This window comes from Nicotiana tabacum, chromosome 7 (genome assembly GCF_000715075.1).
Source record: "Nicotiana tabacum cultivar K326 chromosome 7, ASM71507v2, whole genome shotgun sequence".
Taxonomy (NCBI): domain Eukaryota; kingdom Viridiplantae; phylum Streptophyta; class Magnoliopsida; order Solanales; family Solanaceae; genus Nicotiana; species Nicotiana tabacum.
The window spans coordinates 133,440,740-133,453,585 of NC_134086.1; the positions used below are offsets into that span (position 1 = coordinate 133,440,740).

Here is a 12,846-nt window from a genome sequence, read left to right on the forward strand (position 1 = left end):
GTCCGAATCAACCTTCGGCCTCGTCCGAATCAACCTTTGACCTTGCCTAAATTCGCATTCGGCGACCTCGCCCGAATTTACATTCGGCGACCTCGTCCGAATTCACATTCGGCCTACTCGCCCGTCCAGATCCGAGGATGCGAATGACCTCCTCCAATGCCGCCATCCTTGCCGAAGCTGCCATCCCGGCCTCGACGGCCTTCCCTAACTCTACCGTCTTCTCGATCGACTCATCACTCGAGTCATTGGCCCTGATCGAACTTTTTTAAAGTTCAGCCCGTGGGGATACCACTTTGACCTAAAGATCGACGCCCTCAGCCGCGATCCACACTAGTCGACCACCCCATCTGAATTTCTCGAACTACGATTAATGAAGTCCGCTCACCGAGCTCGACCAAGAGACGACCTCAATAAGCGGAGGGACTAACTGTATGGGTCAAAATTAGATCAGAAAAATTTGGCACGCGGAGACATAAGGCCGAGGTCGGACAGACCGAGGTCAGACAGACATAAGGTTAAGTCGGACAGGCTGAGGTGGACAGGCCGAGGTCGGAAAGTCATCAATAAGGCCGAGGTCGGACAGGCCGAGGTCGGACAGTCATCAATAAGGCCGAGATCGGACAGGCCGAGATCGGACAGTCATCAATAAGGCCGAGATCGGACAGGTCGAAGTCGGACAGTCAATAATAGCCGAGGTCGAACAATCATCAATAGCTGAGGTCGGACAGTCATCAATAGCCGAAGTCAGACAGTCATCAATAAGACCGAGGTCGGACAGCGATGAAATAGCTAGTTTGCTTTGGAATCCTCAAAGGGAATATTTTATTGAATATTCCCTCTGATTGTACTTTTTTAGGATTTTCTATGGATACTCCTTATAAATAGGAAGAGAGGATTTCTAAAAAAGGGGGGCTCTCTCCCTCTCCCTCTCTCTAGAAAATATGTAAACACACCTCTCTGGAGGATCTGTGATACCTTCTTCGGATCCAAAAAGGGTCCTAAGGTTCTTGTATTTGTCTATCATTTGTCTTTATCAAATGAAAGAAGATCCGTCTCACTCAAGATTGGGTGAATCTTTTTCTTTATTTACATTTTATTGACACTTAATGTTACTTAATGCATCTTTCTTTATGCTATTAAATCTGGCCATAATCACGGCTAATACTCATACTCGGCTATTTTTTTCTATTCATATTATTCATCTCGAATCTAGAGTTAATTATCTTTATCTAGGATTTACCTTTCATCTTCTTTGATTGATTTGTTCAAAAAGGTTTCGATATCTTTTGAGTCAAACAGAAATACTACCTAATATCACTCACATGTGAGATGAAAGGGGAATATGTTAATTATCTCTTCAAATTTTGCAAAGAACAATAGGGCTAGGTCTAGGTAGATGCCTGCATATATAACCTGCAAAATATTCCAATAATTTGCCAATTAGAGGTTTCTCTTTAAAGTAGTGTATGTACCAGTGCGATTCTATCTGTTGTGCTATAACGTAAATACTATATATGTTCAAAATTTAATTCTCCCTCTATCTAAAAATGCTTGTCACTAGCATTTTGATTGTAGTAAACTGTGTTACAGCACAAAATCAGAATAAATTGTAAAAACAACATGAACAGATTAATTTGTCAAAGCAGAAACCTGAATTTATTCTAGAGCTCATAAGTTTCTTGTGTGTCCTTGTGAAATTTAATTAATCCTTTCACTGTTGCCCAAAGTATTTGGATTAATTCTACCCACGAAAAACCTATTCTGTAATAGCGGCATTTCAAACTATTGAATTTCAACCAACACAAATAACATAGCAAATCACACTTAAAATTTAATTTATATTTGTTTTGGAAAAACAATGATGATAAGAGGGGAGAGATTTCAGAATCTTTAGTGTCTAAAAACTTGAGGCCAAGCCTCTTAATCTATAGGAAATAAAAGGGTGAGATGGAGAGTCAAACTAAGTGAATTTTGATAATATTTTAAAATTATAATGTCTTGCTAGTTTGAATATTAGGAAAAATACAAATTCACAGCACTTCTTGCACTCAGTAATTTTAAGAAAAGCAATAATTGTCGTCTGATTTAATTTTAAAATCAATCACATAGGGGATATGGATAGAGTGCAACATGATAATACCTTCTCCTTTGATATTCTCCTTGTCTGTGCTATAAGAGGAAAATCCAGTTGTAGTTTGTTACCCGCCTTTCACTAAAATGCAAAGGTTTCCTTGGTACCAAATGGTTGTTACTACTAGTAACAAAGCATAACCTCACATGGAGTCTATGTTCTTTCTGTTTGTTTTTATATTCTTCCCCTTGCTGTCTTGGATTTAGTTTTCTAAATATATTATCTTGCTATTACTTCTTATCGGTACCCCTTTTATATTCTCTGTTGCTATCTTCGATTTAGTTTTCTAATTATTTGTCTCGCTATATTACTTGCTATCAGGGCTTCCTTCACCTTCTTTAGCCGAGGGTCTATCGCAAACAGTCCCTCTGTCATTCCAAGGTAGGGGTAAGGCTGCGTACATTCTACCCTCCCTAGACCGCACTTGTGGAATTATACTGGACGGTTGTTGTCATTGTTTCCCCTTACTTTTTGTCTAGCTGTGATCAGTCTGCATTCGTCCTTATAAACTGTTTACATCTGCTCTCATAAGAACAGTGTGATGATTGTCACATTAGCTGCTATCCGTACTTGTGCTACAGTGTTCAAGTACATGTACACTCAGAATTATTCTGTAGTAATAGTAATAACTTTCAGATTGCTGATCCATATATGTTGCTTGCCTATACATTAAAAATTCCAACACTGACATTAGGTGTGGAGTTATATTCTATATTAAATAGTTGAACTGAATGCTCATATGATTAAATGTCTTATGTTCCATATATATTCCTTTTAGGAGTGTTTGGTTCACATACAAGTTATGCGGAGATTATAATAAAGAAATTCTTCTGTGGTTAATAATAGTTGAAAAGTAGTTAAAGAATGAATAATTAGAGACTATTCAAGATTGCCTACCTTGACGGGCCGTTTGGTTCATGGATTAGTTATCCAGGATCTTTAATGCAGGAATTGATATATGTGAATAATAATATACGGATTATTATATGTTAGAATAATAATACAAAAATTGTTGATAAATAGTAGTAATAATTTAGGGTGTCTCTATTTGAGTACATAAGCCTTGTCTTTTGAAGTGTTGCAGAAATATGTTACAGATTGTCATTGTCCATGTGATCAAATAACTTTGTGGAAATTAATGAATGTTGAGAACTGTCTTCAGATTCTGAATAGCTTCTAAGACCTCGGACTAACTGTTTGGTTGCATCTGAAGGAATTGGAAGGACATGAAGAAGAGTAAGTCTTGACTAGAGGTATTAAGGATTGAACAACGTCCGTCATTAATGGGCGATAATCTGCTTCTGTTTGCACACACATTGCTGCTATAGCTGCTACCTGCTTTATAAACACAGTAACAGAAAAATAAAATCATTAGAATTTGGTTTCATATGTAGTACTACAACATACATTCAATGTTAACTTCACCTGTATTAGATCCTTCTTGGTGTACTGGCCTTCTAATGTTGGATCTACCATTTCAACTACTTTTTCTCTGTTTGTCAATCTTGGAAGAGCCTAAAATAACAGAAGTGAATTTAGTAATAGTTGGACAAATGCTAAGGTAATGGGTCATTCTTTTTGGAACAGACAAAAAAATAGAGTGTCATACAAAATGGAACAAAAGGGTGTAGTAGTATTTACTGACCCATGAGACAAGCACATGTTCTCCAGGAGGTCGCTTTGTATCGATTGGTACACGGCCTGTCAATAGCTCTAGAAGCACCACACCGTAGCTGTATACATCTGATTTTGTTGTAAGTTTGCCTGTTGAAGCATACCTGTTTCAAGAATTGAGTTGGTTAATGGTCACAAGATAGTCTTGTATCGGCAAACGTTAGCTGTAGGTTGTAACAACTAGGTAGCCTTCAAACGTTAGCTATACAGAGGACCACAAATGGGATTTACATTTTAGAAAAATATGTTAGTGTCAGCTGTACACCTCAAAGAAAAATACAGAAAGTGACAATGTGCTAAGATAGGAACTGAAGCCACCCCATGTGCAAGATTGTGTTGTAATTTTCACATTCATTGAGTAAGGTTTATGATAAGGAGAGATGTAATGGACAGATGATTGGTGTACTATACTCACTCTGGGGCCAAATATCCAGTGGTCCCTAATACTCGCGTTGAGATTAGACCGTTGATTTTGTCTGAGCCAATTTTTGCTAGCCCAAAATCAGAGACCTTAGCTCTAAAATCTTGATCAAGTAGAACATTACTGCACTTGAAATCTCTGTGGATGACTGATGGGGTTGTGTGTTCATGCATGTATTCCAAGGCTCTAGCACAATCAAGAGCTATTCTCAATCTAACTCCCCAGTTTAATGAATTCTTGGATTGTTTTTGTGGGCTGTGGAGATGTTGTTGCAGTGAACCATTGGGCATATAGTCAAAAATTAGGAGCCTGTGTTGTTGGTCTGCGCAGTATCCAAGAAGTTCAACCAAGTAAGGAGAGTGTAAGCGACTTAGTAAATCCACCTGCCAAAACATAGAACAGAGTACTCAAAATTTGAGACAGCATTAAACGACAATTACGACTCAATCTCGACTCAATCTCAAACAAGTTAGGTCCTATATGAATCATCAATTTCGTTGTTGTGACATTTAAGCATGTCTTGATCCAATATTATGTAAGATAAAACAATATAAAAATTTGAAGTCACATAAATTAAGAAAATAAAATTGCAACTTGCATTTTTTTCTACAGTATTGCAATCATATGAATCATTTAATGTGACAGACAGTGGCTCTGAGAAACATGGTTCTGATGGCTTGACATTCCTGAAATGCTTTAATTACACAGGAAGCTGCCAAAGTACCATCACATGTGTATATGAGGGTGCATCTTATCCTAGGGCCTTTTTCTGTTCTCTTTTTGAGGGATAAAATATTTTAAAATAAAAGAAGGAAAAAAGTCAACACTTTTGGAATAATTAATTTCACCCTTGAGTGATCTTCAAAGACAACTTTAAATATACACCTTTTGTTTTAAGATATAGTAGCACACTTTAAAGTCTAACACCCAGAAAAATCTACTCTCTCCAAATGATCTTTTTAATTAGTGGTTGCACAAAGAATGCTGATTATTAAGATAATTTTGCAAGTAAATATAATGTCCTCCCCAGACCCACCCCTACAATGAATAAATAAATTAATACCAACAATGACAACAACAAGCCCAGTTAATCCCACCAGTGAAGCTTGAGTAGAATAATATGTACGCAAACCTTAACCTATATTTGAGAAGGTAAAAAGGATGTTTTCGGTAAATCTTCGGCTCAAGGAAAGATGAAAAAGAAGAAGCAGTAGCAACAAACAATACGAGCAAGATAACCAAATAAATAAATACCAAACAAATAGAAAGAAACTCGTATTATTATGCTGTGAATTGGAAATTAACAATGAAAGAGAAAAACAGAAGAAAAAATGCAATAGATGATGAAAGGGAAAGAAGAGGTAATAAATGAAGTGACAGACCTCTAATCTAAATGAACGCTCCCATTGTTTGCCTTCCCTCTGCAAAACTTTAATTGCAGCCACAGTCCCATCAGTGAGGACTCCTTTGTAGACAACCCCATAACCTCCATTCCCGATGACATTTGCCTCACTAAATTTGTCTGTGGACATCTCCAGCTCTTTGTAAGTGAATACTTGAACTCCTCTCAATTTAGGTTGTGGCATTCGCCCTGAACTTCCTCCATGCAGACATCCACCCTTCACTTCTGCCAATCATATTGTCATATAAATTGAAGTTATAAACACTGACAGTGTAAGAAGATTTTGACATAGTAGTAGTACTTTAGCCTTTGATAGCAGATTATTTGCCACTTTTACTAGACTATCAAGTAATGTTTATCATAAGATTTACGCAAAATTTGTTGTTTTGCACATGACTTTGTCTTTGTCATGTACCGAAAAATCAAAAATATGGAGGGGTTTTCCATATTTGAACAATGCTCATAAATGCATTTGTACATTTGCCAGTGTGCAAATATGTGTACTTGAAGAAGTTAAGTCATTTTCCAGCATGTTAATATTTTCACTTGAAGATGAAGATGCTCTTAAATCATCATTAATATAAGGAAAAGGAGAAATAGAAAATTTTGGAACGGAGAGTTCTCCTTAATTACCTGGGCTGGAATGGATGTTAATGGTACTATGAGCAATGAACATACAATTGCTATTGTTGATGACACTTCTGCTTTTTGAACTAATCCCATTGTCTTTGGCAGACTGTATGCGCTTAAGCATTACAATGAGAAGAGATATTGCAATAAGCAAGATGATAATTATGATGGGAATTATTATCAACAGAATAGATGTAGAAGGGAGCATGTCATTATGTCGGTGGATTTTATGACTTTGTGATTCCAAATGATGATGGCTATGGCTATGGTTACTTTTCCATCCAACTGGGCTTGTTGCAATTCCAGTGTTGTTATTTTCCATGATCACAGAAAGAATGAGAAAATGGAGGTTTTTTGGTGTATGGAAAGAATTATGAGGCAGCAATATGAAAGAATGGAATTTGGTTTTTGGATTTCTAGATCATGATATTGTCCTTAGAACCACATGATGAAGATGATTAATGCTACAAATTTCCCTTCATAGGAGGTCATATTGCCCTACATATATTGGCCACATGACTCAACACTCATACATAATGGTTTTTCTGTACTTCATTCTGTCCCTTCCTTTGTTATTATATAAAGGTCTAGTCTTTGTCTTGCTTTCAGAGAAACACCTTTTTGGAACTTCTTTGCACTCTTTTTCAAGTCTTGGGGCTCTAATAATTTGCTGATAATCAACTTGCTGTCTGCCCATATTCTGTCATCTCCCTTATACAGCTACTCGGGATGTGGGGGGATAGTTTAGATGTTCATCCTTAATTAAAGATTTCGAATTCTAGAAATGGAGAACCTTTTGATAGGGAGAGGTTAACCACTCTTAGTAAGAGACGGACGCACATTATAAGTAGGGGTCACCAGCACCCGAAAAATTCGACAAAAACTCCATTATACTTGTAAATGTCTTCAAAAATAATCATATATTAGCATATGTCTCCGTATCAATTTTTATGAGCAATGATAAATTTATATTGGATGTCATGAAGTCCGCGACTGCCGAATCCTGGACCGCCTCTGTTCTTAGTAGGCCTATTTGGTGCAAGTCCAGATTAGTCGAGCCAGTGGTAATAACTTCCATATACCAAATATCAAACCCAGAAAATTAATTAATGAATAAATTGACATAAGTAATATTTTACCTATGGGATAGGGTGATGGATATCCTAGAATTGCATGTTGACTAGGCAATACTTTTAAAAGTTAAAGCACCATTATGATAAGCTATGGATCCGCAATTAGTGTTCATTTTAGGTCAAAATATGCCCTGGATTTCAGGGCAACCTTTTTAGGGATTCACAGGACCTCTCTATTTTCATATTTAATGAATGGTTGCAATTCAGAAACTTAACGTTTATTTGCCTAAAGGGCCTGAGTGAATAATGTGGAGAATTCCATACCCGTATACTGTTAAGTTATACTCGTAAAAATAGCATGGTATAGCCAGTTTTCGGACTGGTCATTCAAATAACACGGTATTATGCTGGACTAGTATAATTTGCTGGAACTCCAGTATATTATGCTGGAGTTCTAAAGTATTTATGTATGCTGGAATTCCAACATACTTATCATGGAACTCCAGGATAAGTATAAGTATTTTCCGGGTTTTAAACAGTATTTTCGCTCAAATTTATCTTTACATGAAAAATGGTTAAATTTTGATTACTTTTAAAACTGGACTATTTTTAAACTACCAATTATAAATCTGACTATTTTAGAATTTTTCCCGTTATACTCCCATTTGTCTACAGCCAAATGATTGGATGTGACGTTCAACAAGAAAAACAGAAACAGACAGAGAGTTAAATACAGAAGAAAATAAAGGCAAACAAAAAGGAAAAGTAAATGTATGAAGACATACTGAAATGTGTTCTGGATGTAAGTGCCTGTTCCTTAACTAATTTCCATTGGAGTGTACCTTATCGTGTGTTCTTAGTTTGCCCTTTGGTGATAGGTTGATAAGTATAGCATATTGGAGTTTACTTTTGTAGCTCACATGATCGCTCAACTTTGATTAATTGGTCATTAATTATTTTTTATCTTTCAAAAATTACTCAACTTTATCTAGTTCACTTAAATGATCATTCTTGCCAGCTTTTGTACTTTCAGATATGATTTAGTGACATGACAAAAACTACTTTTAAGAAAAAACCATTAAAACACTAATTTGAAACTTTGACCATTTTTAAACTTAACCCACTTGTTCACATAATAGGGAAAATTATGCGATACATCAAACATTTATACTGTATTTATTATTTGTAGCTATATTTTTAGCAAATTTACCATTCATAGCTATATTTGAATTTTATAGCAAATTCATGAAATAAGAGGTTAATTGTTTTGAAACAAGAGAGCAACAAGCTCTCGTAGGGTTAGAGTGTCCGCTTAGTTAGCGGATGTCTTGAGTTCGACCCTCAACTAGAACATTTTATTTTTCTGTATTTCTGTATTTCACCTTAGTTGTATTCGTTGCGCCAACAAATACAATTGATACATATTGCATCATTTGTATACACCCATGTATATACAGTTGATACAAGTTGTATCCTTTGTATATACGCTTGTATTTCTCCTTAGTTATAATTGATACATATTGTGTTTGTTGCATGAATGAATACAATTTTGCGAACGAATACAATTGATACACGTTGTATTCGTTGAGCGAATGAATATAGTTAACACATGTTGTATTTGTTGCACGTTTGAATACAAGTAATATAAATTAGTAACAATTAAATAATAGCTATGAATGATAATTAGGCAAACTATAATTACGAACAATAGTGGTGTATGAAAATTCTTCTACCTAATACCTAACCTATTCCACATATATGGTCGACTTTAGCAGATACTCTATATCCGATAAGAATAATTATTTAAGTGAATTAGGTAAAGTTGAGTAATTTTTGAATGACAAAACAAAGTTTTATGACTTTGATGCCATCAACCCACATTTTGTCTTATTTCTTTTAAAATTTATAGGAGGTTGTGAGTACGTGAACAAAGAAGTGCTAGGAAACAGAAAAGATCTTGATATATAAGATCTTAGAAGTCCAAATCTAAATTATCTATTTGCTGCAGAGTGAAACTGTAGTTGGTAGATCGTAAACCCCAATCTCCATTTGAGGTATTTCGTTACCAACTCAGGTTGCGTGCAATATTTAGAATGGGTAACATTTCGAGGATGGAAAATACATTAATATTGTCATACTTTATAGTTTATTCTGTGCTAAAGATTCGGATTTGGCTCTGACCCCCAAAGGTAACAACTAGGATGGATACGAAATGAGACATAAACTTGTGATGCATTTATTTCTTAATCTTACAGAAAAATAGAGAGTGACACTTGTTCAATATGTTACATATCTAACTAACATACACCAGAATATCAAAATCCATGTGGATATGTAGGGTTGTACTTATCCCATTTGGAATGTCTTTCTGTCTAATTAAACCAACCTCTCAACAGTTGTAGGAATATGGAAAACCAAAAATCTGTGACTCAAAAAGTTTCATGTGTGGAATAGCACTTTACCACTATTTTTCTGTTGCAAAGTTGCATAGATTCGGTTCAGGTAGGACCAATTCTTATTAATTCCTCTTTTCGTTCTTTTAGTCAAAAACCTCATTTTCTCAAATGTTCCAGATTTATAGCCTTTTTAAATTACTCATTAATTGAACTTGTTGAGTCTATATCAGTAGTTGAGTACTTGAGTATAATAATCTTTTTGAGAGATGGTATTCTCTGCAGTTGCCACTGAGTGTGAGATGTATGTGATGGTTACCTCTCTAAAAGGGAAGAAATGCAGAAATAGCCAGATTTATAAATAGTCATTTTAAAATAGTTATAGTTTTAAAAGTTATCGAAATTTAGTTACTTTTTATGTAAAGATAAATTTGAACAAAAAAAATGTTCAAAATCCGAAAAATACTCCAGCATAATATACTTATTCCAACATAAGTATATTGGAACTCCACTATAATAAATAGGACTTCCAACATAATATACTGGAGTTCTAGTATAATATACCGGTCCAGCATAATATGCTGGAAGTTCATACACAGGTGCTCCAATCTCCAGTATATTATGCTAGAATTTTTCGCTTGTTGGAGTTTCAGCATAATATGCTGGAAGTTCATACACAGGTGCACCGATCTCCAGGAACTTTCCGTGTTGCAGCAAAATAATGGCTATTTTTCAATGACTTTGCAAACGCTAGCTATTTTTCAATGACCAGTCCGAAAACTGGCTACCCGATGCTATTTTTACCTAAAAGGGTTCAATTTTTTTTTTTTACTTTTAGCCTACGTCAGAAACTATTTACATTTAATAGCCCAAACAGTATATAAATTTTGTATAATTTTTGTAAATAATATACATAATATATCTATAGAAAAAAATATATTTTTCAGCTACTATTTTAGTAAAAAATCCTATCATGTACAGATCTTAGCCGAAGCCTACACAACGGAAAGAATGGGGAGGCCATTTATTAAATACTGCTACTTACGGGATGTTCTGCTAAGACCCGCCCTTTGTGTGGCAACACCGCTCAATTTTTTGCAAAACAACTCTATGAGGCTTATATAAGATGGACCTAAAATGGCTTTTGAAAGCTCTAAGAGAAATGGACCTATCTTGGTCTAAGACGGGCCGAGAGGAAATCTAATATGAGATGGACTGGGTAAAAATTGCACGGGGCGTCCTATTTGGTCGACCCCATTTAATCTATACCCATTTTTTTTAACTTTTAACTTGTACCCACTTTTTAAATAACTTGCCCCTTTCTCCTCCTTCTTCTCCTCATTCGTTTTCTATTTCTTTTAATGTAGAAGCTAAGAGCTGACAATCCCGAGTCTTGATACCAAAATCAGTAGGGGAAGCAGGACCTTGAGCTTTAGGCTCTGTTCCAAACAAAACCATTTCCTCACTCAAAAGAAGAGCAAGCTTAATACCTTCTGATTTCAACTTATCATCTACTAATAAAGTTGACTGCTTTCTGTCCATATAAGTGATTGGATTTTCGCAATTTCTATCATAGCCAATGTAAGCACGTAATTTTTGACATGAGCAACTTTCAAAAAGTAGTATTTTTAAAGAAATAATTAGGATATTTATTTGGGTTTATTTCTATAGAATTTTACTTTATTACTAATTTTAATTTTATTTTTAAGGCACGAAACTAAAAAATATAAAAAATATACATACATATATATATAGTTTCATGTTTTATCATATTTCTATTTAGCTTAAGGTTATTAAGATTTTTGTAGCCATATATTTTGTTTTTACTATAATTTTTAATCTTACTTTTAATTTATATAAAACATAATATATATATATATATATATATATATATATATATATATATATATATATATATATATATATATATATATATATATATATATATATATAGTTTCATATATTTACATAGTTTGTTTAATTAATTGAAATTAGTTTTAATTTTGAGTTGGTTATTTAATGGACTTTTAGAAATTGAAGAAGTACAAAATTTTGGGCCCCATTCTACACAAGACAAGGCCCAAATCGGATAACCCAAGCAGCCCCAGTGACCCGCATCCAATCCACCCGCCCCGCCCCGTTTTGATTTTAAATCCTGGTCATCCAACCCCTCTAATCCTAAGGTCAAGGTTAATCCCCACACCCCATATAAAAACCTAATTTTTCCCAAACCCTAAACTAAAATCCCCATCAAACCAGCGCCCCCATCTCCAAGCTTCTGCCCGCGCGCCTACCACCCCAAACCCGCCGGAAATCACCCAAAATTCGGCACTCCACGTAAGCACTGGTCCCCTATGGTCCCCCTTCCCTTCGTTGCATCTTCCACATAGCAAAATCCCAACGAATCTCATCATTATTGACGCGTTTTCTTGCTCTCTAAGTTGGAATCGAATAAATGAAGGTCGTAGATTGAATCACTGTCAATCTAGACCCTCCATTTGTTCGATCTCGAACTATATGAGAGAGAAATCAGACAGAAATTGGAGGTGGGGAGAAAGTTGAAGAAAGAAGCGAAGGTTCACCAAAAAAAAAATATTCTCCTTCTGTTTTCATCTTCATTTTCAGATTTTTAGACATAATTTAATTTCGAAAAAAAAAACAAAAAAATAGAAATAGTGAGTTTAAATTTTTGTCAGAACTTGTTTCCATTTAGAAAAATTAGAAAATATCCCAAAAATATTTTAGTTTCTTCTTTTTCTTAAATTTTGTTTTAACATGGAGATTGATTGAGCCGAGATCGAGTTCGCCATTCGAGTTCGAGTTCGTTGGTTTTTGCATCCTGTCGCATTGTAGCTGCTGTCCTCTTTGGATTTTCATTTTCGGATTCATTTGTCTTCGATTGAAAGCAGAATTAATCAAAATTCTCGTCTATCAGGTTCATATCTCCTTCTTTTCTATATCTCTGCGTAAAGATGCGATCGAATATGTCGAGAGCCTAGAATAAGCCATTAGAATTGGTTTGAATCTCTAAAAAATGGTTTAAGTTTAAGTGTTAGTCGAAACAAATTGTTGGATTCTGATTGATGAAGAATTTGGATGAATTTCCTTGGTATGTGCGTCTG

The 12,846-nt window shown here is 35.1% G+C and overlaps 1 protein-coding gene across 1 annotated transcript; it reads right to left on the reverse strand.

Moving 5' to 3' along the window:
- Positions 1 to 3,084: 3,084 nt before the first annotated feature.
- LOC107779645 (putative serine/threonine-protein kinase PBL7) lies at positions 3,085 to 7,071 on the reverse strand. Its single transcript, XM_016600102.2, has 6 exons — positions 6,262 to 7,071; positions 5,609 to 5,853; positions 4,221 to 4,609; positions 3,777 to 3,909; positions 3,557 to 3,646; positions 3,085 to 3,466 (listed from the first exon to the last, which is right to left on the reverse strand). Exons 1-6 carry the CDS (start codon positions 6,578 to 6,580, stop codon positions 3,308 to 3,310), a joined length of 1,335 nt encoding a protein of 444 aa, XP_016455588.1. The 5' UTR covers positions 6,581 to 7,071; the 3' UTR covers positions 3,085 to 3,307.
- Positions 7,072 to 12,846: the final 5,775 nt, after the last annotated feature.